This window comes from Prionailurus bengalensis, chromosome D1, assembly GCF_016509475.1.
Source record: "Prionailurus bengalensis isolate Pbe53 chromosome D1, Fcat_Pben_1.1_paternal_pri, whole genome shotgun sequence".
NCBI classification, from domain to species: domain Eukaryota; kingdom Metazoa; phylum Chordata; class Mammalia; order Carnivora; family Felidae; genus Prionailurus; species Prionailurus bengalensis.
The window spans coordinates 16,250,494-16,277,578 of record NC_057346.1 but is presented as its reverse complement, the minus strand read 5'-3'; the positions used below and the strand labels follow the sequence as shown (position 1 = coordinate 16,277,578).

General features: G+C 59.0%; 1 protein-coding gene across 22 annotated transcripts in view; it reads right to left on the bottom strand.

Moving 5' to 3' along the window:
• PHLDB1 (pleckstrin homology like domain family B member 1) overlaps positions 1–23,761 on the bottom strand; it is a 45,381-nt gene extending 21,620 nt beyond the window's left edge. For 4 of the 22 annotated variants that reach the window (XM_043579509.1, XM_043579510.1, XM_043579516.1 and 1 more), the window contains exons 1-10: positions 22,488–22,564; positions 20,189–20,376; positions 16,981–17,061; positions 16,182–16,305; positions 15,054–15,224; positions 7,669–7,794; positions 4,888–6,233; positions 2,000–2,281; positions 1,439–1,579; positions 1,170–1,307 (exon numbers count right to left, since the gene is read on the bottom strand). In XM_043579509.1, the coding sequence (XP_043435444.1) occupies positions 1,170–1,307; positions 1,439–1,579; positions 2,000–2,281; positions 4,888–6,233; positions 7,669–7,794; positions 15,054–15,224; positions 16,182–16,305; positions 16,981–17,061; positions 20,189–20,233 (2,454 nt within the window). In that variant the 5' untranslated portion in view covers positions 20,234–20,376; positions 22,488–22,564. Of the gene's footprint in view, positions 1–1,169; positions 1,308–1,438; positions 1,580–1,999; positions 2,282–4,887; positions 6,234–7,668; positions 7,795–8,378; positions 9,287–10,490; positions 10,642–15,053; positions 15,225–16,181; positions 16,306–16,980; positions 17,062–20,188; positions 20,377–21,974; positions 22,171–22,487; positions 22,614–23,693 lie in introns of those variants that run through there. The other 18 variants (XM_043579518.1, XM_043579514.1, XM_043579520.1 and 15 more) reach the window with 12 other exon arrangements.
• Between the last annotated feature and the right edge of the window lie 3,324 nt (positions 23,762–27,085).

Sequence of the window (27,085 nt, the reverse complement as noted above, 5' to 3'; positions counted from 1 at the left end):
AACCACCAACAATCTGTGGAGGCTGCGCCTGGGCTCTTCCAAAGGGGGGACACTCGTCAGGCTGAGCAGCTCCTCAGCTACGCATTTCCCCCAACCTTTACCCTTCCTGCCAAGGCACCATTGAGTCAAGTTGAGCTGTGCCCCCTGCCCATTCCTTTCTGATCAAAACCCTGGAGTCCCGCACCAAGAAAGGAAGGAGGCAGAATTAGAGGGGAGAGGTCAAGGGCACAGTGGTGCCCCTGCAGTTAGTGCAAAAGCAGGCATGGCTCAGCCCTGCCTGGGTGGCACTGGCAGTTAGGGGCATGCGGAGAGCCCAGGACAGTGATTAGAGGGGGCGTTAGTACAGGCCTGGTTGGTAAGCGTGGAGTTAATTTGGCACAGAATTTGGGAGTGTGGTTTTGGGGGCCAGAGCCAAAGCTCCAAAAACAAAAAAAGGAGTTGGGGCGGGGGGAGTTTGTTGAAGAATCTTTAAGAGTTTCAAAACTGGGACAGGAGGAAGACACTCTCAAAAAATTCAGAAAGAAAATTAAGTCTTGGAAAAATACTGTCAAGTCCAGAAATAGATGGCCCCTCTCCACACTTCACAGCTTTTGGCACGTTGGTAGGCATCTTGGGCCTAGCTGGCACGGCCCCTGTGGGACGGAGTGACCCCTGCAGGCTGGCACGAAATCTGAAAGGGTCGGGGGCAGGAGCTGGGACCACCTGGGACGGGAAGCTGCAGATCCTGAAAGGCTCAGGGGAAGCAGAGACCTGAAGGCCGTCCCCCAAAGATCACATCCTGAGCACCCGAGGCATGCTGGGAGGGGCACGTTCTCTAGACAGAGGGACCCACACCCGAGTCACGCCCCAGCACCTGTCCCTCAGGCTGTGCTCACTGCCCAAGGAGCAGCTTCGGCACTTCCTAGGAGGGCCAGGAACGGGCAGGCACCCAGAGGCAGCACAGAGACCCAGACAGAGGAGATCCCAGAACCCAGTCCGGCCCCTGCCCATGCCCTTTTCAAGCTGACACCTTCCGCAGAGGACAAGGCCCCCCCTCCCCTCACGGGCACAGACACCACCAGGCCTGTAGGAAGACTGAGGAGATGAGAAGTAAGGGGCCCAGAGAAGACGTGTGTCCTTCCCCGGGGGCCACTGGCAGCCAACACGGGGCCAGGCCAGCTGTGGGTTACCTTGTCCCTCTCCTTCTGGATGCTGGTTTCCAAGGTCACCAACTTTTCCTGCAGCTGGTCCACGGCCTTCTGCTCCTTCTGCAGCAACGCCCGCTCTGCCTCCCTCTCCCCCTGCAGCAATGCTCGTTCCATTTCAGCCTGGGGCCAACACCAAGGTCCACGTCAAGGCCAGTCAAGGCAGATGGACGCAGGCCCCTCCGGGGGCCTTGGCTCTGCCCGGGGAGGAACGTGGCCACAGCTGGCCTAGGCTACGGGCCCTCCCAGCTCACCTCGCGGGCGGACTCCTGCAGCTGCTGCTCGAGCTCCTTCACACGGACCTTGAGCTGCTCCACTCGCCCCAACACCTGAGCCCGCTCCTCTTCCAGGGCCAGCACCTCCCCCTGGAGCTTGGCGCTGGGTGCATCTTCATGCTGGAGGGGAGGGAAGCCATCAGCCGGGGAAGCCTGGAGCCTTCCGCGACCAGACTAAGAGAGGGGATCCCCATTCCTCAGGGCGCTCTCGGAAGGGGTAGCCGGACAGAGAGGAGGCAGACTCCCCTCCCTGCAAGGGGAGCAGTACAGCTCAGCTAAAGGGAATGAAGGTTTCCCACTTTGTGCCAGGCCTGGAGGCGGCCCTAAGGACAGGCAGGTCACAGAGTATAGGGAAAACCTGGGAAGCGCATCGACACCTCTTCCTTGCCTCCTCACATCTCAGCCTCTCATCCCCCATGTCTTCCCAAACCCGACCCTTCAATTACCTCCCCCTCACTGAGCCATCCCTCCACCACCCCTGCCTCCTCTGCCCCCCAGCCCCTCAGCAGGTGCTGCCCGCCCCCACCACCACCACCCCACCTCCTGCTGGGTGCTCTCAGTGCTGCTGCACTCCTCCTTGAGATTCTCCTCATCTGAGCGGTCCACGCACTCCCACAGGCGCTGGGTGGCACCCCCGGGCTCCTCGGTGCCCCGCCCAGAGGCTCCGGTGGCCGCTGAAAGGCCTCGTGAGGGCCTCCGGCCCGCCAGCGCCAATGCTGCGGCGGCTTCCCCGATGCTGGGCAGCTCCCCCGCCTCGGGTGCCCCGTCGGCCCGGCTGTACTCAGCACACAGGTTCAGGATGGTCTCCAGGCGCTGGCGTTCCTGGGGAGGGCGGACAGAGCAGGGCGTGAGAGGGAAGGATGCTGGGTCCTGATGGAGGCACCGCGTGCAGTCAGGAGACAGAACTACGACACTAGGTGCTAGGGGCCCAGAACCAAGCCAGGAGAGCCCCAAACCCAGCGTCAGGAGAGGCAAAGGGCAGAAGGGCACCCCAGAAGTAGGCAGGAGGAACCAGGCCATTGTGCTACCTGCCCACATGGCTAGCCCCTCCCAGCTTCCTGTTTCCTTTCCCTTTTCACTCTGCCCAGAATGGGCTTCCTCGGGGACACACAGTGACACGGACTGCTAAGCAGGCTGAAGACCACAGTGGCACACAGGTGAACACTCGGGTACTCGCGCTGACTCTCGTCCACGTAGATCTACAGACACGAGGGTACGCAGACACCCCACCCACCAACACGGACACACAAGGACACAACATGTGCTCTGCACTCACACTGACAGGCAGGCACGCACACAGGTACCAGCCCTGGCACGCACGGATGCACCCTGGCGCACACTCACACAGATAAACACAGTCTAGCGCACAGACAGGTGGGCACGGACACAGACGGCTGGAAAACAGACCCGTGGGCCGACAGGGATGTGACACAGGTTCGTACAAAGTTGTGCCCAGCGTGTATACACCAGGCCAGACAGACGTGGGACACGGTCCTCCTCATCCCCTACCCCAGCTCCAGGTCACTCTCAGGCTGCCCTCCACTCCCTTCCAGCAAGGTGAGCTGCTCCCTCTGCTCTCCACTGCCCAGGCCCAGCTGGGAGTGCGCCAAGGCCCTGCCCCTAACCCACCCCCTCCCCACAAAACCCCAGCCACACAGCTCTCAGGGGCCCAGGAGGAGGGACGGTACAATCACGCTCCCCAATCTGGGTCCCCCGCTCTCATGTCCCAGCCTTGAAGCCCCACCCCCAGCCCAGGCTCTCCAGGGTACCTCAACCTCAGGGGTCCCTCACTGCAGAGTTTGGCCACGACCCCCCTGGACACGTACCCAGCTTCCCTCCTGCTGCTTGCCCAGTTCCACGTCAAAAAAAACAGAAAAACCAGGAACAGAGGAGCCTAGGCACCCAGGAGGCTGGGCCAGTGCCCCCGCCCCTGCCCCAGGACCCAGATAAGCAGCCTGCTGGAGATGGGAGGGGCAGGGCGGGCAGCCTCCAAGATTTAAAGTGGCAGGTGGGGCAGGTCAGGGCTGGCGGTGAGGTGTGCCCGTGTGCCCTCGTGCCTGGGGGGGTGGGGAGGCTGAATGGAGGAGCTGAGGGAGGCTGGGCCCGTCACTCTGCCTTTGCCAGACTTGGTGCTCCCTCTCCAGGATAAGACCCCAGGGTGGTCCGAGCACGCTCTAGGTTGAGGCAAAGACAGTGAAGGGAAGCTGTGGCAAAGGAGAAGACTGGTGATCCTTCCTCCTCTCTCCCCAACCCAGCCTGCACCTCACCTTGCCCAAAGCTGTCCCAACCTCTTCTGAAAAGCCCTCCAGACAAACCTCCTCATTTCTGGTTCTCCTCCTCAAACCAATCCCAGGGGCCCTGGGCCCCCCAGCAACCCCATCCTGCTCACAAGGGACAGAGGGCAGAATCCATTCTCCTGTACGTGTCCTCAATTGTCCACATTAGCCAGAGCCCCCTGAGCTCCCTGCGCTATCTGGGGAATCCTGGCCCCCACCCAGCTCAGATGCCATCTCCAGGACAGCTGCCCGGAGCCACACCCGGCCCCCAAATGAACACATACGCACGCACGCTGATGCATACAATCACGATCACACAGTCGGCCCGGGATAAAGCCAGGGGCGACCTGTCCTGTTCTCTTTCTCTTCCCTGCCACCCACATTCCCAGATGATCCTCACTGGGCCAGTGTGAGCAGCTCCCACCCATTTGTAAAAGACCAAAAAGAGGGGTGCCTGGGTGGCTCAGTCAGTTGAGCATCCAACTTCGGCTCAGGTCATGAGCTCAAGGTTCGTGAGTTCAAGCCCCACATCAGGCTCACTGCTGTTAGCATGGAGCCCACTTTGGATCCTCTGTCCCGTCCCCACCCCCCGTCCCTCCCCCGCTCGCACTCTCTCTCTTAAAATAAAAAAAAGTTTAAAAAAAAGAAGCAACTTTTCTAAAGAACAAGGTGCTTTTCTAAAAAACAAGCCTTAAGAAGACAGGCGTCTTGAATTCCAACACGGGCTCTGCCAGAACTTGCTGTGTGACCTTGCACAAACCCATTCCCCTCTCTGGGCCTCAGCTTCTCATCATTAAGCCTTGCTCCTCAAACTGAGAGGTGCAAGACCTCACCGTAAAGGTGGTGTGTTTTCCTACAGCTTTGTTATCATCAGGTAAATAACGCAAAACTTAACACGTTAAAACAAACGCTGTGTTACAGAATAAAAGCAAAGTTAACGTGCATCTGAAATAAAGCCTTAGAGACTTCAAAGAAAGTTCTTCCAGGCACCAGACCCCTGAGATATAGGTCACTAAGGTGCATCCCGGAAGGAGAAAAGCTTGAGAAGCCCAGGCCCTGTGCAAGGGCCCCTCCCGCTCTGCCAGCTGGCCTGCCCGCGCCCTGGCAGGGACCCCGCCGTGGACGGCGGCAGCCTCCGGGGCATCTGCTCACCAGTCTCTCCATCTCCTGCTCCCAGAGCCGTTCTTGGTGCTGCCGCCGGTGGTACTCCAGGAGGTCGTCCTCGTTGTCACTGATCTCCGTGATGCTATTTTTCCGCTCCCGAGTGACAGGCACCCGCAAGTCCCCACTGGACAGCTTCCTCTGGGCACGGGGGCTCTGGCGGGGCGAAGCCCCGGTCAGAGAGCCCAGACTATAGGCTGGGCTCAGCCTGCCACTGAAGCTGCCCTTGCGGGGTGCCAGTGACTCCCCGAGCGTGGGTGAGGGGCTCCGTGTCCTACGGCCCCGTGCCCCCAGCGTCAGGGAGAAGTCCTCCGGTGACGCCCCGTGGGCTGCCCAGCGCCGGGCCCGGGGACTCTCCACCACTTCCCTGGTTAGCTTGGGATCTGGCGTAGTCCTGGTGGGCATGGGGGAGAGAGCCCGTCGCGACAGAGACGGGCTCAACGGAGGGAGTTCCCGCATGCTGTCCAGGCCCCGCCGGCCCAGGCGGGGACTCTCAGGAGGCTGCAGGGTGCGGGTGGCTGACCCATCTGAAAATGTTCGGCCCACCAGCTGGCGTGAGGGGCTGGTTGTCAGCACCCGCTCGGTGCCTGGCAGCTCACGGAAAGGGCTGGGGGGGCGGTCCTGGAGGGTGCCGATCTTGTTTCGGGGAGCAGGGACCGGAGGCTGCAACTTGGGGCTTCCAGGAATGCTCGTGGGCTGGCTTCGGGCACCGGAAGCTGGGTATTCACTCAGGTTGATGGCCACCACGGGCAGCTGCCCACCCAGCCGGGGGCTCTCGGTGGCTCTGCGGGCCTCCGCCAACACAGTGGCCGCGGGGCTGTCCGTCAGCAGACCTCGGAGGCCGGGGCTGGGAGGCCTCTCGTGACCCCCTTTCCGGCCCAGCCGGGGGCTCTCGGAGGAGCGGGCGCCGCCCGGTCGGGACTGTGGGGGCTGCAGGGCCAGGTGGTAGCTAGAGGAACGGGCAGGCACCAGCGGCGGCACGGAAGGTGCTGGCTCCTGCCCGCTGGGTGAGTGGCTGGCACAGCTCCCACTGCTGGCTGGTGAGGAGAGCGGAGAGAAGGCTGGAGAGGTGTTCTCGTAGCTGGAGCCCACAGACATGGCACCAGGGCTGGTTGGCGGGGACAGCAAGTAGCGCCCACCATTAGCCATTGGCGACAGTGGGGAAGTCGCGGCAGGCTTCTTGCCGGCCGCTCCGGGCTCCTCTAGCACCAGTGAATCCATGATCTCCTGCAGGTCCTTCTCAATAGAGCTCACCAGGGAACTGTGGCTGGCGCAGGCAGAGGGGCCCCGGGTCGCGGGCTGTGGCGCGTGGTTCCCATTCACCAGACTTTCCGATTCTGCGGATGGGAAACGCAAAGGTGCCTCAGGCCCTGGCCTCCAACCACCGGGGAGCTGTACGTGCCCAAGAACGAGGGAGGCGATCTGCCAGCTCTACCACTGACCTGCTGCACGACCGTCAATCAGCTGCCCTCGGTTTCCCTGTCCGGAAAGGAAGGGCACGGGTGCGGCTCCTCTGGCTCTAACGCCTCATGACTTAGGACAGAGCTGGTAACGATGCCAGGCACTTCTAGGCCCGGTTATCGCGGGCTCACCCCAAGACCGGGTTCCTCCCTGCCTTGGTTTCCCTCCCAGATCTCTCCTTCAGGAAGGGCAGATGGACATTCTATGGAGGGGATGCTGTGGAGCTGGCCAGAAGTTCGGGGTGGGGGGTCCAGTCTAACAGGACATTAGGACCTCCCAGCACAGCAGCTGAGACCCAGGAAAAACCACAGGCAAACCTCCAGCGCCGGGCAAGAGGTGTGTGCCGTACTACTCTGCCCAATCAGAGGCAGGGAGGGGCCTGGCACTGCTGGGTGGCTTCTGGAAGCCAGGCTGGCCAGCCACTAGGGGCAGCTCGGCGCCTCCGATCATGAGCCCATCAAGCCACGCCGGCAAGAGCCTGCCTTGGCCCTGCCCCAGGCCTCATCGACCAACCAGGAGTCCCAGGAACCAGTGCCCGGAACAGCTGAGGGAAGGAGCGGCATGACAAGGCTAAGGGAGAGCGGGTAAAGCTAGCCAGGGAGTGGGCTGGGAACCCGGGCTTCTGAGGGGCTCACCAGACACCCATGTCCACCTGTCCCAGTACCACACCGACACCTGTCATCCCACGGCCATCTGAACCCTTGTTGCAAAGCCTCGGACGGGAGGCTCACTGGCAGCCTCCTGGTCTACACCCCACCCCACCCCCTAGGCAGCTGGGTTGAGGGGGGTGCTGTGCTGGTTCCCTGGTACAATCACCGACTCTCCTCTGGGGATCAATAATTCACACACAAACTGCAGCTGTTCCGCTGAGTAATCAGCTGGCATGGCCTGGGGGGAGGGGCAGGGCCCAAGGACCTAAGCACCGGCAGGTGGGTCCCGCCAGCAGGGGCTCGACCTAATGCTTCCTTCTGCCCCCTCGGGCCCCTCTCAAGGGTGAGGTTCCCCAGCGGTTGGCACATGAGGTTTAGGGTCCCAGACACCGAAGCGGCACCTTCCAGGGCAGTGGGGCTGGCAGAGCCCTCCGTCCCTTGGGCACATGATTCCCCAGTTTCAGCCAAGCGGCACTTCTTGGATCCCTCCCAGTAGCCAGACCGCCTGGCATTCTCCACCAATGGCCCATGGCAGGTGGCAGCAAGCCCAGATCATGGCCATTGTCCTGCCCTGACACTACGAGCATGGCTGGGATGGGCAAGGAGGAGGACTGTCCAGGAGAGCCACCAACCCGACCCCCCACCCCAAGTGGGCATCTACCTGAGCCAGGACCGTAGGGGGGCCCGGGGGCCCGGCCCCCTGCCGGAATCATACTCTTCATCCACTTGGCTTCAGCCGGGTGGTTAAAGCGCAGGAAGGTCGACTGACCCAGGCACAACATACAGCCTGCAGAGAAAACAAATGCTGAGAAGGGCAGAAGGGGCTGGGGTACGCCTCACCCCGCAGCACGAGCAGGCTCACCCCGGGCTCCAGACAGCCATCCCCACCTGCACTCACAGTGTCTACACGGACCACGCCTGACCTGACAAGCACCAGCAGGGCTCCACAGCACAGGGCAGAGTGGAAAGAGCTCTGGTTTGTGAGTCCCAAGCTCTGAATATCCTGGTCCTAACTCTTGTTACTGGTCGTGAGACCTTCAGGTGAAGATCCTTCACCGCTGAGTCCCGTTCTCTCATTAGAAAAGTGAGGACAATACCACTGACCTTGCAGGGTTAACGGGACAATGTCTGTGAAAGTGTTCTGTGAAGGGAGAAGGTTCTTCAGAGAACATGGACGCTCATGTCCCCCTTCCCCAAACTGTACCAATGATCCATCTATCTGCCCCTTGGGTGCAAAAGTCAGTGTGAGAGGCATCAATTTCCAGGATCAAAAAAAAAAAAGCTCTGAGACAGGGGACAGGGAAAAACCATGCGTCAGTCAGATGCCCCTCCGCAGGAACCAGAATTTGCTTCCTGGCTCCAAATCCTTACCATGACGTGGCCGGGGGAGAGCCACCACCTTCCTTCTCTCCGACAAAGCACCCTCTGGCCTGATATCTTCCTGCTCCTTGGTCTTCCGTGGAATCTAGCCAAGCCTAGGGCCAGTGGGCCCTGCCTCAGCCAAGCACATTCCCAGGCAGGAGACACAAGCCCAGTCCTGCCCAGTAAGGGTGACTACACGGAGAGGGGAGGGTATGTGGAAGCCAGAAATGTAGCCAGGGGCACCAAGAGTGTGCACGGCGGCAGGTGTGTGCAGAGGTTCCTGAGCCTGGCTAACAGGACTCCTCCTCCTCCTGGCCACACTGCAGGACTCCTGCAAAAGATGCTACGTTGGGAGAGCCCTGGTGCTCTCTCCAATCACCCTCCCGATCTGTCCACACCGCTGCACCCAGCCTATCTACCCAATCTGGTGCCACTTGGCACCCCAAGCTTCATGCCAGTCTGCGCTGAGACTGGCAGGGAAGTCTACATTCCTGGACGCTGAGACAGTTCAGTTCAGGCAAGCCACAAGGGCAAGGGGCATCCAGGCCACGTGGATACCATGGCAGACCTCCCACTGAGCAGCTCGGGAGCCTGTTGCTGGGACCCTAGGCATTGCCAAGGCAGGCGGCGAAGGGGCCAGTAGGCTGCTGAGAAGCCCACCACAGGTAACCATAGTGGACAAAGCCACCCACTTCTCTGGCACACCCAGAGGCCCTCCCAAACAGGCAGGCACCAATGATTCCAAAGACTGACGGGTGGTTAGGAGAGAGGGGAGCCTTCCCAGACAAGCCGCCAATCAGGGATGCTGATCCCGGAGTAATCATAACCGGAATAAATAATAGCCAACCACACTTCCACCTAATTACAACCACAGCTGTTTCAGAAAGAGCCCTGCTGGCCCCTCCCGCTCCTCTCAGCCCTTTAACAAGCTAATTAATGATGAGTTCGCAGGGTCTAGACAGACCCACTCAATCCTAGATTGATGGGAGTGGGGTGGGGTGGGGGAGGACCTGGAGGCCGATTGCACAGCCCAGTCTGGGACGGAGGTGGGGAGTCTGAGTGGATTCCGGCCCATCAGAGCCAGGCCCACCCAAGAAGGCTGTGGGCACCCAGGGACCCTCAGCCCTGGCTCCTGTGGCTGAGTTCCCTGCCCCCTCCTCTGCCCCTCAGCCTCCTCCGCGCAGGGGGTGTGGCCTTGCTGCCTCTGGGCTATAAATAGGTGATGCCAGGCAGGAGAGCTGGATCTGTATTAATAGAGCAGGCAGGGGGGCAACAAGGACTGAGAGCAGCCCAGCTCCTGCCCAAATTAACTTTCTATTTGCACTCAGGGGCCCCAGGCGTTGCCCCAACTGGGGTCCCTACTGCCCCCAGGAGCCTGGAGAGCCTATTTCTGGGAAGAAGCCTCCTCTCTGTCCCTCCTGCCGGCACCTCCAAAGGTCAGCCCACTCAGGAAACCCTAGAACCTCTTCTCATCCAGGCAAAGTTGTGGTCCGGCCAGGACCCAGTGGGGCCCAGACCCAGCTGTGTGTGTGCAGGTGGGTGGGGAAGCTGCACATCTGGAGGGAAAACAAGGCAAAGAAGAGGGCGGATCCTACCTCTGAGAGACACCGAGGGGATGCACCACACACACTCTCTCCTACAAGCTCCCACACAGACACACTCCCAGAAACACACACACAGGCATACGTGCTCACACACTCCCAGGGCCACAGTCACTGCTCAGCTGGCCACACCAATAGAACGGACCGGCCAAAGGGAGGCTGGGGTGAGGGGAAGACGGGAGGAAGGGCCCCCGCCCCCCGCCCTTCCTCTCGGCCCCCAGCACAGGCTTCCCCCATCCTCCTCGGGACCCCTCAGCCCCTTCCGGAGGCGGGTCCGCGGAGGGGGCTTCCGAGCGAGCGCCGAGGAAGATGAAGTCTGGCAGGCGGAGGAGTGGCCCCGAGCCCAGACCTCCCACTCGGAAACGTGCAGGGCACACACACAATCGTCTCACACCCCCGAGCTCGTAAAGGGGAGCCGAGGGCCCCGCTCCCCTAGTCGAGCCCCCCATCCCCCAGACGCCCCTCCCAGCCCGAGCCCCCGGGCGCCCGCTGCCCGCGGCCGGCCGGGCGGAGCACTCACCGCCGAACCCGGACCTCAGGAGCGCTGGCCCCCCGCTAGCTCGGGCCCTCGGGGCTCCCGGCCCGCCCCGGGCCTGCGAGGGGGCGGGCCGACCTCCCGCGCCGCGGGGCTCGGGGCTCGGAGCAGCTAGCCGCCAGGCAGCCAGCCGCCGCCAGGGCCCGGGGAGGGGCGGGCCGGCCACCGGCGGGGGAAGGGAGCCAGGGAGGGAGGGACAAAGGAGAGGAGGAGGGGAAGAGGAAGTGATGGAGGAGAGGAGAGGGGAGCTGGATGGAGAGGGCGGGGCGGGAGGATGCCGGCGACCGGCGCGGTGGGAGCTCCGCGGGGAGGGGGGTGGGGAGGCAGGAGCAGAAGTGGGGACGGGGAGGAAAGGTAAGAGGTAAATAGAGGTCAGAGGGTGAAGAGTCCCGAGGCAGGAGTGAGGCGAAGCAGGGTCTCCCTGAAAGCCCCTGTGGTCGGCCTCCCCAGAGGCCCGGGAAGGGGCCAGCCCTGGACCCGGCTGGCAGGTCACACCCTCTGGCCTCAGATCCCTTATCTACAGAATGAGGTTGTCCTCAACGACAGCAAAGGTTAAGCTCTGACATTCCATGGCTCCCAGAGATCCAGCTAGGTCAGGAGGTCCAGCTCTGCCCCTCCATCTGCCACGGTGACAAGGTCACTCTTGGGCTGGGAGTTCAGGCCAAGGCAACCCTCTGTGCAGTGTGAGCAGCACTGAGCCCGGCTCTGGTCTGTAGCCGAAACACCTGCTCTTCTGCCCCTGCTCCCCACACTCCTAGCCCAGCCCAGTCCAGCCCAGCCCAGCTCACCCAGAGACCCAGGTTGGACCAAGGCACTGCCCCTTCCAAGCCAGCCCGCTCCCCTGGGGCTCCAGAAGCCAACCCCACCTCCTCCCCACCACCACCACCAGTTGTGCTAGTCTCAGCAAAGAGCTCTTCCACCCCAGTGAGGTACCTTCCCATCTGGAAAACACAGTGCCACCTGCCTCTGGAGTCCCCAAGGGCAGGCTGAGCTTCTGCGCCAGGCAAGTACCCACCACCCAGCCTGGGCCCCGGCGAATTCCTCCTGTTCCAGGGACCTGCCCTCTGGACACCAGAACCCTAAGGGACACACTGTGTCTCTCAGCCACGCGCTATGTGCTCAGAGCTCACACGGCCTCACACACATTCCCAGGACACTTGCTCAGTCTCACAGACCCCACCTTGGCTGTGCACACCGAGTCGCACAAAATCCCCAGGTAAACACACCCCGTCTCTCACACGCGCTTATTCTCACCCACACAACACCCATCTTTAGTTACACACTCATTCAGGCACAGATATCCTTCCACTCAGTCCCTGGAGAGACTCTGAAATCAAAGTCGGCCTCCATAGAGAAATAATTGAATGATTTTTCCTCCCTCGCTAAACACCTACCCACACGGCCATACTACACACACGCTCACACACGCACCCGTGTGTATCTTACTCCCCTTCTGAAGGAAAATGGAAGAACCGTATAGGGTCAAATGCAAAATAGGGGGAGGCTTTAAAAAAAAAAAAATCTCAGGAAGAATGATTCATCGGTCTGGAAACTGTGACGGCCAGCTGGACAGACCCAGACAGACATGGAGGATGCCCGCCAGTGAGAAATAGGGCAGGAGGCAGGCACAAAGAAGTGAGGAGCTAGGAGCCTTTGCTTTTTCTCTCCCTCCTTTGAGCTTTATTAGTCAAGACCTTTATCTTACAACAGAGGACAGTTGGAAGCTTCACTCCCATTTTACAGAAGGAATAACTGATAACTGGATGGGAGAGGAAGAGGCTCTGTGTCCGGGATCCCAGAGGGAGATAGCTGGATAGCCCAGGAATCCCAGACCCCAGTCACGTGGCAGGGAGCGCCCCCTGCTGGCCATCATGCAAGCCTCTACTCATCAATGAGGGAAAGGGACGTGGAGACAGGGCTGGCAGCGGAGGCTGGGAGCGGATGGGGACCTACTGTCTAGACAGCCTGGGCCCTGAGCTGTGTGGTTTTCTGGGTCCTCCCCTAGTTAGTCCCCTCCCGGATCTTTCATGTGGTCTGGCACTGTGGTCCCAGGGTGGGGCAGCCTAGACCCAGATTGAGATTCCTCCTTATTTCCTTGGTCGCATTCCCAGCCCTGCCTCTTGCTCTGTAGAGAAGAGGGCAACGTGAGATGGGCCAGAACACCCGGGTATGGAGGTGGAATCAGGCTCTTGCTCGGCTCCCTCACTTCAAGCTCCCGTGTCCACAGCTTTAGCAAAAGGCCAGCATGTGCTCTCTGTGGGCCCCCACCCCCACCCCGCCCCGTCCTCCCCTGGCCCAGGCATCGTCCTGCTGGAAGAGCCTGTCACTGCCATCTCTACTCATCATGACGTGTGCCTCTCCAAGTTGCCTATGGCTGGGCACAGTGCCCAGAATGATGCATCTAAGTAAAGCCTGGCCCAGCCAGAACGGGCTCCTTGTTTGTTACTTGTAGGGTAGCCCTCTGTTTTTCCAAGAGGAGGGTCCTCTCTACAAGGCTCTATCAGGGGAACAAGACAGGGAAAATGATCCTCTTGCACATATGCCCACAGACAGGCACGGGGCCAACGAGTTCTCAAATACACCGAGGAGTGCACACACGGACACTTCGGGACCATCAGTCCTGAGTTCACCCCTGTCCCCCACTTGAACACTCTGATCCATAAACACAAGGAAAGACACAAACAGAGATACACAAGCCCAGAGTCACAAACACATCCGGAGATATATAAACACACTCCAGTCACACAGACACACAGAGATAGCACATGCACCCCCCGAGCCACCCAGTTTCCAGGGAAACGCACTCCCAAGAATGTCCGGAGCGGGGCCAGGCAGGGCTGGGCTTGGTGCCTTGCTCCAGAGATGAGACAAGGAAACCCTCAGCTCCCGGAGCCCAGGGGAGGGGGAGTGCTAGGGAGAAGAACACCCGTTCCTTTGTGCCTCTGCCTACCCCTCCCCAGGCTGCCAAGCTCCTGAGACAGGCGAGCCCAGACAAGAAGGCTATGGGTGTGGGAGGGAGCGAGAGGGAAGGGGTTTAGGGTCAGAAGCGTGTGGGAGGGTGCATACTTGGCAGAGTGGGCTTTGGGCTGGGGAAGACTTAGGGGTCACCGGGGCCACAGGAAATGCCTAAGAATTCCATCTTGACCCAGGCCCTCCCTCTTCTCAGGGAGCTAAGTGATGCTCTGGGAAGACAGAGCAAGAGGGGCCTACAGGGCACCCGTTCCTCGACCCTGCTCACAACACGCGGGGAAGGCTTTTCTTGCCCATGGATACGGGGGCTCTGGGGCTGAGGGAGTCAGGGCTGGGCTCTCTCTCTAGCTTTCTTTGAACCCTGCCCCTCCCTCTCCTTCCTGCTCTACTGTCTCACTTCCACACACCCGAATCTGGGGGAAGCTGTCCTCTTTGAGATTGAACGGGACTGTCGGGAGCCAGACGGCATCATAGCCAAAGTCCCAATTTATGGGGGTTCCTCCTCTCATCTGGGGTGAGACGACTTGAAGGCCTCGGAGGAGGCAAGGGCCTGCTACTGGGGGACCTGCTTCCCTGAAGTCGCAAGGGCAGGAAGGAAGGAGTCGGGCAAGGTCAGGTCTCCTGGGTCAGCTGTGACGGGAAGAGCATCTAAAGAGACCCTAAGGGATGTGAACACAAGGAGAGAGGGAAACAAAGGAATGAGTGGGATTCCCACTTCGAGGGAGCTGCCGGCCGGTAAGAGGCGAGAGTCCCCAGAAAACAATGCCGGGACCTAAGTGCTGCTCGGAGCGAGGCTGGGCCCAAAGCTCCCATCCTCACGGCCTCTACCCCCTACCCCAAATCTGCTTTCCTTATTCCCCTAAGGTGATGACTCATTGTATAAATTGATGCCCAGGGCAAACACACCTGGTCTGTCAAAGTGCCACCTGGGCCAACCCCTCAACTGCCCGGTCACCATGGTAACTGGGGGCCCGGTTTTCAGAGCTACCTAACACAACAGAATGGCCTGCTGCTTTGGGAAGCAGGGTGGTAACCATATTCATGACCCAAAAGCTACCGTCAACAGCATTTGGACAGGAGTGAGCACGTCCTCCGATTTGTGCCTTCACGTTCCACCTTTGCTCCATCCCCATCAGGGGGGACTGTCCTCCTCTGCCCCCCTCTCCCATCTTCTCAGAACATCTCCCTCTCGGCATCAGGAAACAATGCCATTGTTCCGCCCACTGCTGCACCCGCCGCAGTCCTCTAACAATCCCTACTGACCTCTGTATCGGGGAGTCCCCCTGCCCTTTGGAGGCAGTGATCAGAACCTCTGCTCCCCTCCCCCGACCAGGTGTGGAGAGGCAAGCTGGGGGCGACCAGAGAAGAAAAGCAGGTTGAAGACGGATCTGGATGCTAGAGGGGTTTGGGATGTTGTTTAGGCACATCCAGAGGCACCTAAGCACCCCACCCTGTGTGTGGCCACTGAGGCAGTTACCATGGCAACCACCACAGCAGGCTTCCCCGGGGCACCGGCACCTCTCCTGCACCCCGGCTCTTAAACAGAGACCACCTCTGGTGGGGGGCGTCAAAGCTTACCCTGAGTGAGCCGGGTGGGCTGCCGGACAGGGAGCCCGTCGATACTGCAGGCATTGCCACACGGGTAGAGGGTGAGGGTGCCCCGCAGGTTCTCAATGTAGCAGTGCTCTGGAGCCAAGCCCGGACCCTGCAGGGAGATGTCCCTGGCCGCAGAGCCAATCACGGTCTTCCCTGAAGACAGAAGGCAAACTGAGTCAGAGGGCTTGTCCAGGTCGAGGAGGCAGGGATGGGGCAAGGAGGGTGACAAAGGAAATACAGTTGGACCTCCTACTTCACAAAGGATCGCCGCCTACCGCTGGCCACCCCTTTTGGGCCCCTGAGCCCGGTGGACACAGCCAGTGGTAGGAGCTCTGGGTCAGGCAGAGGAAACTCTGGCTCAGAGATGGGAGGGCACAGAGGATCCAGGCTCCACAGAGAAGGGGAACTTCTTTTCTGCAGACGCTCCTTTAGTCCCTCCAAATCCTTCTCCCCAAGTCCTTTTCCCCCTTCACCGAGCCTCCCCTTCTTTTCCTCCAAATGTGCCATCTCTCCGTCTTCTCTCCCTCCTTTCTGCACCTGCAACCCTTGCCCCCACCCCCTACACTCCCCTCTCCCCTCCCTGCTGCAGCCTGAACAGCTCCCCCTGGCAGAGCCCCTGGGACCGGTATTTGGAGAATGTGGGGAATGTAGTATCACCCAGGCAACAAGTGCAGAGAGGACCGGCAGAAGCTGCAGCGAGGCGGTGAAGGGGGCTGTGCCAGGGCCTTATCTTGGGAGGTCTGCCCCCACTCCCATCCCTCCATTCTCCACAGGTAGCTTCTCCCATGCCAGGCACTGCCCTGGAACAGGGAGGGCGGGGGGCCGGGGGGGGGGGGCTCTCTTCCTGGCCACGCTGGTTGCTAAGAGCAACGTTCTCTCCTGTTTCAGTGCTCTCCTCCTTGTTTCTAAACTGATCTTTAATCCCAATCATGGAGCCAGATTATCCACCAAAGAAGGCAGGCAGTCCGAGAAGGCCAAGACAAGGGACACACGCTGGTGTGGGGTTCGGTAGCATGGCCTCACATTTGGGAGAGGCAAACACTGAGGACACCTGGTGGAATGTCTGTAAGGATGTGGGGGGTGGCAGGCGGACCGCCCCTCCAGACTCACCTTCCTCCAGCGGCAGAAGGGTGATAGCTGTGCTGAGCCGCCCACTGCCCAGGCTCACCAGATGGGGTTTGTCCGTTTGCACCTTCAGCCCTTTGCCTGTCTCGATCAGGTCCAAGGGCCCTTTCTGCAGGTAGTAGGGGTGGGGGATGAGCATCATTAGAGACTTCAGGCCTCAGACCCTGGTCCCAGTCACACTGACACTCTCTCCAGGACTGGCCCTCTCCAAAGGGCTCTGAGGGTGTCGAAAGGCTTAGCACAAGATCTCGCACGGAGCATTATTACACTAAATTGCAATTAGATCTGAATCTAGGCCACTCACTCGTCCCACTGGATTTATCTCAAGTCTTGGCTTAACTGTCCCCTTTGTCTATTAAGACAGAAACAAGGAGAAAGTAAGGAGAGCAGGGTGGGAGAAGGGGGTGCTGCAGAGGAGGGCCGGTGAAGGCTTGTCCCTATACGCTTGCTTGTCCGTGGCGATCAACGTGGCGATCTACTTGGCTAACGCTTGCCTCTTGAAACTAAATCACAATAGAGGGCAGGGCCATGGATCCAGGAGGGACACAGCCCGGGGTCAATCTGTAAAATGCTTCCTGACTTCCAAAGGGTATTTTCTGGGTGAACCAATTAACCTGATTCAGATAAAGACTTAGCTGTTAATAGGCTTGGCACCTGGGGAAGGGCAAAGAGGAGCTGCTGTCCTCATCCCTGGGCTGGGGCCACGGGGGGGGGGGGGGGGGTAGAGCAACGGAACCCATTCCCTCCAACAGCCCTCTTGCCCCTTGGCCCCGACCCCACTCACCTTGACCATTGCTTGGGTCTTGCACCCAGGGCCCACCTGGTTCCTATTAAGAGCGTCCATGGTCCTGGGGCTCCAGAGCTCCTGGGGACACAGTGGAGAACAGGTGTAGGTGGGGAGGCCAGGGGAAGAGAGGGAAAGGAGCAGGCTCTGTTGATCAGGTTCTTAGGGCGGGGCAGCACCTGCTACCATCGTTCATTGCAAGTTAGTGCCGAAGAAAAAGTGGAGGCAGCTCAGGAGCTTCCTGGGGGAAAGACAGTGCCACATCTTCAACCTCACCACGCCAGTCCTGACCCTTGACCATGAGCACAAAGAACTCTAAGAGGGCCCAGCCTGTATTTCTATGCTTTCTAGCCTCTGATACCCAGAAGCCAGGCCTTGGCAGTAGAGGACCCTTAGATGTCTGGAGCCAGAGTGGGGAGAATCTACCTCAATGAGGGAAGCCAGGCCCAAGGAACTCACTCTCCCAGGGACACTGGTAGCCAGAGGACCCCCAGCAGGGCTGAGTAGGAGCACCATCCCCCACCCCACCTTCCCCTCTCCTCCTCTCCCTTTGTCTCCTTCCCCCACCAGGAGTCCCTGCAGAGTATTTTCTTTCTTCCTTCCTTCCTTCCTTCCTTCCTTCCTTCAATGTTTGTTTCTGAGGGGGAGGGGACAGGCAGAGACAGAGGATCCAAAGCATGCTCCACAGTGCTGAGAGCAGAGAGCCAGATGCGAGGCTTGAACTCGCCAACCATGAGATCATGACCTGAGCCAGAACCAAGAGTCCAAAGCTTCACCAACTGAGTCATCCAGGCACCCCTCAGCAGGGTGTTTTCTTAAAGGAGACACAACAGGAAAAACTCAACACTTCCTGTCACCTATATATTTCAACTCCTCTTCCCCAGAAAGCAATCTCACCCCCAGACATTCAGAAAAAACAAACAAACAAAAACCCTCAGTGGTGACCAATGCCCAGAACACAGGTTTCTAAGGTTCTTAACTTGATCTGGTGTTGTAGGAGGCTTAGATCCTTAGAACCAAGGGTAAAGTAGATTCCAGGGCCAGAATGAGAACTCTTCCCACCCACCCACCCCTTTCTCCCTGGCTCACAATTTTGGTGCCGGAGAAATGTGTGGGACCTTTGGTTTCTAATGTGTGCCCCATTCCCATCCCCTGATCATCTGGCTAAGGTGCGAAAAAGGTCCCATTTGCTGCTGAAATGTTACTGGGGAAAACTGAGACCGTGGCTGAAGGTAGGAGGGAGACCCAGGAAGGCAGGGTTTCCCTCCACTTTCCCTTCCGGCCCTTGACCAGGACCAGGTGACTTGGAGAGGAAGTGGGGGCAGAAGCCCAGCATTCCAAGGAGTGTCCGACCCTGCCCTGGCAGCGGGAACCAAGGGCCTCAGCCATAGGGTTACTAATTTTACCCTCCCAGCTTCCACCCTTCCGGACCTGGACGGCATCATGTCCGTCACCATTTCCACCCAAGCTGGCGGAAGAGAGACCGGAATAGTGCCTGGGGCCCACCCCAACTCTGCCTGGGAAGAGAGAAGGCAAAGGCCATTAACCTACACCAGGCACCAAGCTGGCCTGACATCTCCTCAGGAGATCTGGCCATGGGGAAGAATTTCCAGGGTCAGGGTCAGTGGATTTCCTTCCACTTAGGGAAATCCCTCCGTGTTCTCTGCGGAAGAGAGGTGAGAGTGGGTTGGGAATGGAGAGTTTACATAAAAGCGGGGGGCGGGGAGGGATGTAAGAAATAAAAAATAAATAATGGTGAAGGAAAGGCATCATCCTTTAGTGAAAAGAGGTTCAGACTGGGATGCAAGAGCCTTAAATTCTAACCCTGACTTTATTAGTTATTAGCTGTGAGATCTTGGACAAGTTACTTAAATTCTCTAAGTGTCAAGTCATTCTCTATAAAAAGTAGAATACTGATTTAAAAAAAAAAGATTGCCTGGATTAGTGCTTGCCTGTGGCTAAGGGTAGAATGGGGAGTGACTATAAATGGGCACGAGATTGCTTTTTGGGGTGATGGAACTGTTCTTAAACTAAATTGTGATGATGGCTGCCCAGCTCTGTAAATATACTCTAAAAGTCATTGAAAGGTACACTTGCATTAAGGGATGTTATGAAATATACATTACACCTCAATAAAACTGCCTCCGTTTTTTCATCTTTCAAATTCGCCACTATCACCCAGTTAGGCGGCTGGGGATGTGTTCATTTATTTACACCAAAGAATTTCAAGTAGAGATAAAGACTGTAAAGGAATAAGGTTGATGGCGAACAAGAGTGATTAGAGGAGAGAGTGGAATAATAAAGCGAAAGGAGAGGGAGAGATAAGGGGAGAAGTGTAGGGAGGGACCGAGAAGATAAGAAAAGATGTAGAGATCAGCAGGTTCGAGGCTGTGGCCCCAGCTCGGAAACCTAATCCAGGTGAAGTGGAAAGACACCAGACCAACGCGTCCCAGCGGCACCCAGGCGGCGCTTTGACAAAGAGGCTGGGCTGCGCCGCGGCGCAGGGAGCCGCCACCTGGGGGCGCCCTCTCCTCGGACCCCACCCCGGGCCGGGAAGGCGAAGCGGTGCTGCGCCCGGGGCGCCCCCACCGCTCAACCCGCTTCCGTGGACAGAGCTGCCCACTACCCCGGGCAGTAATTACCCACTCGGAGCGCCCCGCCCGGTCCCACTGCCAAAAAAAGGCCCCTGCGGCTCGAGGCCGGCTCTGGGAAGGAGGGACTCGAAGAAGGCGCCGCGGTCAGCCCGGGCTCTCTACAGCTCTCCTGCACCTCCCGGGACGCAGGGGGGGGGGGGGGGGGGGCAGAGGCCTGGGAGCCGGAAGCTGCCGTGCAACAAGGAGGACCCCGTGGCGGGCGAGGCCCGGGCTCCCGCAGGTGACCCTGCTCAGGCCCGGCCCCTCCGGCCTCCTTGCCCAGCGCGGACGCGCGGGCGCACGGACCCTGAGGGATCAGCCAGTCCCCAGTCCTCTCCTCCGAGTGGGTGTCCAGAGTCACGGCTCGGGGGTCTCGGCACCCGAACTAGAGCGAAAGGAAGTCCGAGGAAGGGCCGAAAAGATCTGCAACCAACAGGCACTAGAGGAAGTCCAAGCTCCAAACCAGGCCCGCGGGCAAAAGGTCCCGGGCTACTCCCTGAGCGCTAGCCGGGCCCTCCGCGGCGCCCCTGCTCGGGAGCTCCCCGGGGTCCCGGGGGGGCCGCTCCAGCCCTCACCTGTGGCCCGGGGGGCCAGCCGAGGCCTCGCCCCGGGCGTCGCATGGCCGCGTCCCGAGGCCTTCGGGGCCGAGCTGGGACCCTCTCCGCCCGCCGCCGCCTTCGCTTTCCCGACGCACATCCGCCTTCGAGGAAGGGCCGCCGGCAGGGGAAGGAGTCGGGACGGGAAGGAAACTGAGGCTGGGAGCCTGGTGGGTGGGGGCAGGGGTGGAGTGTGAAAAGGCCGGGGCGGAGAGAACTTGAGGAGGGGGAAATGAGGAGTCTGTGGCGGGACTGGGTGGGGAAGGGGAGACGCAAGGGTGGGGGCGGGGGGGGGGGGATGAAAGACGGAGACTGAGCGATGAAGAAAAATGAGAGCTGGGGAGATGGACAGGAAGGCAAGAAGTTGGGGGAACAGCCCGGGGGACGCAGAGCTGGAGGGAGACGGAAGGACAGCGAGGTGGAGGGACTGGGGGACAAAGAAGGAGATGAGACTGAGGACAGGGAGGTCGTCGAGTAAAGGGAACGACGGCCAGGGACAGCCCTAGAAGGTACGGAGGGCAGTGGAGGGGGAAACCGAGGGGGCGGGGAGACGGGGGAGGGGAAGGTAAAGGGGAGACTGAGGGCAGGCCGGGGCCCAAAAGTTGGGGCGGGATTGCAGGCGGTCACAGACGAGAGGCGGGAGTGTGGAGTGGGGCTCTGGTTCTCATGGAGGGTGGGGGGTATGGGGGGGGGGGTATGGGGGTGCTGGAAAGCGCCGCTCTGCGAGGTTGCGGGCGGGTGGGACGGCCGCCAGGGCGCGGCTCCTCGCTGGCCCTCGGCCTGCCCTGCCCGGGGCCGCCAGGTGGGACAAGGCCACAGTGTTGGGCCGCCCCGCCCGCCGCGGACGCCGGACAAGCGGCCTTTCTTTGGCCGGGCAGGGAGAAGGAGCCGCTTGTTTGCGCGGCCGGGGAAAGGGGCGGCCCCTCCGACACCGCCCGCTCCCCGCGGGGCAGCTGCGGGAAGTGGGGGGGGGGGCGGTGCTGCGTGTGCACGGGAGGAGAGAGTGTGAGCGCGGGACTGCGAGTGTGAGCGGCGGGATGTGCGTGCGCGAGGAGGTACTTGTGCAGGCGGGAACTGCGTGAGAGCGACGGGTTGCCGGAGTGAACGGCGGGCTCAGGAGTGCAGTGCGTGTGGACTGCGGGCTGACGGCCAGGCGTGCGCCGGGCTGCCACACGCGCAACGGTGGCCGAGACCTGGGCTGCGCGCGCGGCGGCTGGGCGCGTGGGTGACGCGGGGTGGGGCGCGGTGCGGGGCGCAGTGCGGGTCTGCCGCGTGGGACGCCTGACGTGGTGGGCAGCGCGTGTTTGTGTGTGAGCGGTCCGATGAGTCAGCCCGGGAGCCTCCGGGACCGCTGAGCTAACGGGCCCAGAATGCAGCCCCGCCCCGGCGCCCTGGGTCCCCCGCCGGGCCGCGCGGTCCCCCGGCCGAGCCCCCACTCGCGCCAGCCCGGGCGGAAGCGTCTGCGGGCGCCTCGGCAACCCCGCGCCGGGCGGCCCCTCCCAGGCCCCGCCGCCCCCGCCCGCCCGCACTTCCCCATCCCGGAGGAACCCGGATGACTGGCTCAGCCCCCCGCCTCGGGGAACTCCGTTAGGGATTCGAATCCGGACCGCGCGGGCGTGGCAAGAACCTGGAACTCACTGCCCTAGGGAGCCCCATCTGGCCTCTTGGACTCCTAAAGAGGCGGGGCCTCGGAGGAGGGCTGGGGAGGCCCCGGACGTGCCTCCCGTCTGCTGAACACATCCAAGAGTCCCTCCGCGATACCCACCGCCTCCGGGTCGGACCCCGCACACACTCCTCATCCATCAGGGCCGGCCGGCCCGGGACAGGAGCGGAGGTGGCCCAGGGGAGCCCGCTCCCCGGTGCGGTGCTCTCAGTCCTGCCGTCGGCCGGAGAGTGGGACGTGTGCGGCGCGGGCGGACGAGACCCCGCGAGTGTCCGCCCGGCCGTCTGCGTGCCCACGAGAGAGTTCGGAGGGGGCGACGACCAGCGTCCCTACCGGGGAAGGGAGCGAGAGCCCCCTCTGGCGGCTGTGCGGACGGCGGCTGGCGAGGGCAAAAGCAAGCAGCTCGCAGAAAAACAGCGGAGCCGGCTCCCCACAAAGCCCCTTTAGGCCTCCCGCACTCACCTGGGGCGCCCCCACCTCCCCCACGGTTTCTTCTGAACTTCCCGGCCCAGAGCTGATCTGGGGGCTCCCGCCAGGCCCTGGGACTTCCCCTTATCCAGTCCCAGCCGCGCAGCCGGCGAGACCCACGGGCCTAGTGGGAGAGCGAGTCCTTACCTCGCGGGGGGAGAGTGGGACACCGGTTCCTTCGCCTGGCTAAGCCCGCCGCGGCCTCAGGCTCTGGAGGACACTGTTGCTTTTCCTTGGGAGCCCGCTGAGTGGGAGGAGAGCGAGCGGGTCCCGCCCCCCCCCCCCAGTCCCCGCCCCCGTCCCCCGTCCCGTCCGCCTGGCCAGCCAGAGAAGACGCCCTTGTGGAGCTGGAGCCCAAGGTCCCCCCACCCACCCTTTCCCATAGCAGCACCTCCCCCCCCTACTCCCCACCCCGCCTGCACAGCACCCGCTTTGTTCCTCTCTGCAGCTGGGCTCTCCACTACCATCAACACACACACACACACACACACACACACACACACACACACACACCTCCGCCTTCCTCCGCTCCCCTCCGGACTCCCCCAGACCCTCCACCCGTGGGCCTTAAGGCTCTTCTGAAAGGGTGTTTTTAACAATCTCTCACTCTCTGCCCCCGCCCGCTTTTATTTATTTTTTTAACCTTAGATGCCTGAGTCCTCCATGGCTCCCGTGAACCTCCTGGTCGCAGTCCCCCAGCCTAGTCAATATCTCCAGAAAACGTCTGCTGAGGGGACCCAGGTTTACCTCCGGTCACCCCTCCTCTTCACCCTATCCCCGGCCCTACCATGAAGAGTTGTAAATGGGGTTGATAACCCTGCACATCCGGCTTCACAGATTTTTCTAAAGATAGGTATAAGACATGTTAAAGTGCCATGCAAACCATAAAGTACAAACCTGAACTGAATTATCATCCTGCCCCCATCCAGGTAGCTCCACCCTACCACAACCTGCTGCTTTGCCATGGCGAGGCAAGCTACAGGCAGACAATTGAGCCCACCATCCTATAGCAGTTTGAGTCTCTCTAGGAGTAGGGGCTTAAGAAGGAGGAAAAGGAGGCACTAAAAACCTGAGTCTAGAAACTGAGCCTGGTTGAAGTCATTCGTCATCTCAACCCCCGCCCCGAAATTCAACGCTGACAGTGGATCCTTACCTTGCAAAGCCAGCTCTTGCCCCGGGGGACTGACTTGGGAGGCCCTAGGGAGCTGAACTCGGCTAGACTGAGCGTCTTTTACCTTGCCCTAGAGGGATCCCTGAGACTCTTCCTCTCTGAACAAGGGAGTAAAAAGCCCCCAAGTCTTCCAGCGGGGGCAGATAGCAGAAAATAATTCACCCTCTTTGGGATGAACATACCTTGTTCTGATTCAGTGGCTTTAGTTGGTGCCCTTTTTCGCTAACCGGGGAGCAGCAGGAGGCTGAAGTGCAGGAATCTTTGGTCACTCATTGACAGGACCAGCGTTAGCAGCTCCCCCCCCCGCCCCCCCCACAGCTGGAGGCTGGGGCTGACTGGAGCCAGGCAATGGATGAGAGGGGGGAGGGGAAAGACACTTTGCTGTTACCAGCTGTGGCTAACAGAGGTCAAGCAAGCAAGGCTCCAGCATGCATCATGGTACCAGGAAGCCTCAGGATTTGGAGGGTAGAGGGTTGCTCCTTTTTTTTCCCCCTCTCTTCATATTGTTTGAGGCCCAGGAAAGTATTTTGACTCTGGCCACCTTTCAGGAAGCAGATCACAACAGTAATTTTCCGACTATCCTGGTAAAAGAAAAAGAAACAAACTGAAACTATTGTATCCTATGTGCCAAATCCCAGCATTAGAGGGAAGGGGTTCTGACTGGGGTACCTCGGGGTCTTTTCACATAGCTCCACAAGTCCTAGATCATCTTCACCGCCTTGGTCAGGAGGAATTTCAGGGGATGACTGAGCCTGCCACGAGGCAGCTGATGCTGAGGCAGGGGGTTAAAACAGCACCCCACTCCGCTCTGCCCTCCCAGCCCGAGGACCAGCTGACCCCAGGACGAAGGCTCAGTGCAGTGTGTCCTCAGTCCTGCTATGTTGAGGCCCTGTGTTCCCACAGTTAGAGCACTCAGGGGACTACAGACCTACCGCCCCCACCCTCCACCCCCACCCGCTGCACATCTGGAGCCCATCAAAAAACTCCGTGCTCGCTCACAATTACGCAAGAGGTCGAGCAGCTGGGAGCTCAGGAAAGGGGGAGGAAGAGAGGAGAAGAAAGCAGAAAACAGCTTTCCAAGCTTGCTTCAGACTTTCCGAAGTGGAAGCAGGGGGAGAGGGCAAAGGCTGGGTGTGGAAGGAAGAGCGGATTTGTGAAGGCCCTCTGCACTTGGCTTGGAGCGTCAGGGGTGGATTTCCACACCCCTCCCGCCTTTGCCTAGACGCATTTCCCACCTCCGTCACTTCAAATGTGCTCCCTCCAGCTCCAGAAGGAGGGGATTTTTGCTCATTACGGCAGGCAAACCCTGTAGATTCACACTTGCTCAAGCCATCCTTTCTGGTTGCTGTGGATCCCGAACTCAGGCATCATTAGTGTAGGTGTGGCAGCAGGGATACCTCAAGCTAAGATGCATCAAAGCAGAGTGGGCAATGGGGCGGGGTGGGGGTGGGGTACTGGTCTTGTCCACATCCACAGCTCAGGACCTTCCCCTGAACTGAAAAGAACAAGCATTCATTTGGGCAGAAGAAGAAGAAACAAAACCTGTTTCCATTTCCCTCATGGCCTTGAAATTGGAATGCCTTTTTCAACTAGCCTGTTTGGCCATCAACCCCATCACAGCGTACAGAGGCTTGTGGGAGCTTTCTAGAATTGGACTAAGCCCTAAATAACCACTTAGCCCCTGCCCTATGAACAGCAAGGCAAAAAAAAAAAAAAAAAAAAAAAAAAAACAAACAAAAAACCAAAAACCTGTTGGGGTGGGGGGAGGGCCAGGAGTGGGAAATGACCCAAACTTCTAACAATTGCCTGGTTGCTTGACCTTTTGTGTGGGAGAGTAGGCAAGAGCTCGGTTTGGAAAGGTAATATAATCTTCCTAAAGGTTTGCCTCCGTGTAAACCACTCAACTCCCAGGGGTTAAGGTGGGAGACTGACACTTGTAGAAATGCTGTCAAAGTTTACGTAACAGCGATGTACAGCGACCGATTACTGGGGGATCTTCTTGGAGTTTCAAAGCTCGATAGGTGCAATATTTACCAAAGGGGCAAGAAGAGGAAATGGAGGGAGAGGGGTTGCAGTGAGATGTGCATGGTAAAGGAGAGTTAATTCTGAGTTTTTGCTTTGAGAGATTGTTCTGAAGCCTACTCCAGAACCCTGTTCCCAACCCTCACTGAGACCCACGCTGAGTATCACTAGCTGTAGTTAACACTTGTCCACCTTAGGACAAAAAGGCTTTGTAAGTAGGTACAGCCATTGCTTCTGGTTACACTTTAATCTTGAGGATGGGGGGACCTTTTTCTGTTCTTCTATTTTCCTCCGACGACGAGCCAGACCAGACATGAACTTTTTTAAAAAGCCTATTCTGTACCAACCCTGGAAATCTCTCAGATCCTACACAGTGCGAACAACTTCACATTAATTGGAGGGTAAAACTTCCTGTGTCTGAGATGCATGGGTTGGTAGACTTGGAGGTTTGAAACTACTGAGTAGATGAATTACAGATCTTTCTTAAAAGGAATTCCTGACCACAGAGGTGTGTTCCCTACCTCCTCTGTGTGGAATTAATTAATTCAAAGCAGGAACCACAAACCTCCTACATTAAACAGAATGCTCAGTCAGGTCTAATTAGTTTGTTAGTCTCCTTCACAAGAGGCCAACAAGAGAGTCCACTTGATGCCGTGGAGGGATTAGCTGCCAGTCAGGGGGTGTGACAGGGGTTTGGTGTGCTTCACCCGATTAAGGTTACAGGCTGAGAGCCAAGCCACACTTCAGCAACACAGACCAGATACTTGGGATTTCTCTTAAGGGGAAAAAAAAATCCAGAATCTTGCCTTTCACCGTGAAGATAAAAACTCTATCATTCCCAGACACTAATTACTCATTAGAGAATAATTTGTGTTCCAAAGAATCCGCTGACATTCAATAGTTTTCTAAGTTAAATAAAAAGAAATGATGAAGACTTTTCTGAAGGAATTATCAAAACTCCCAAAGCATTCATCACTCACCCCTGGATCACTTACGTCTTACCACTGTTTTTCTGATGGGGAAGAGAATACTCACCAATGATTGTTCCTTTTTTGTTTTAATTAGGAATGTTTAATATTTCAATTTTTTAAAATGTCAATTTACTTTTGAGAGACACAGCACATGAGCGGGGAGGGGCAAAGAGAGACGGAGACAGAGAATCTAAAGCAGGCTCCACGCTGTCAGCACAAGGCCGGACGTGAACCCACGAACCATGAGATCATGACCTGAGCCAAAGTCTGACGCTCAACTGACTGAGCCACGCAGGTGCCCCCAACCATTGTTCTTCCTTAAAGATGGAGCCTCCTGTCTCTGACTCTACAACTGCCCCTGACAAAATTAAGACCAAAAGTCCGTAAGTAACATCAAATTCAAAAGCTCCACCATCAGGAGTGCGTGTGTATGTGTGTGCGCTCAAATGTAGAAAAATACACGAGGTGGCACAATACCTGTTAATATGCGGGAAGGCAATGAATACCCTCAGATAGAGATTATTTTCTCTTAAAAAAAACATATCATTAATTTTTAAACTTAGATCCTGTTACATCATCTC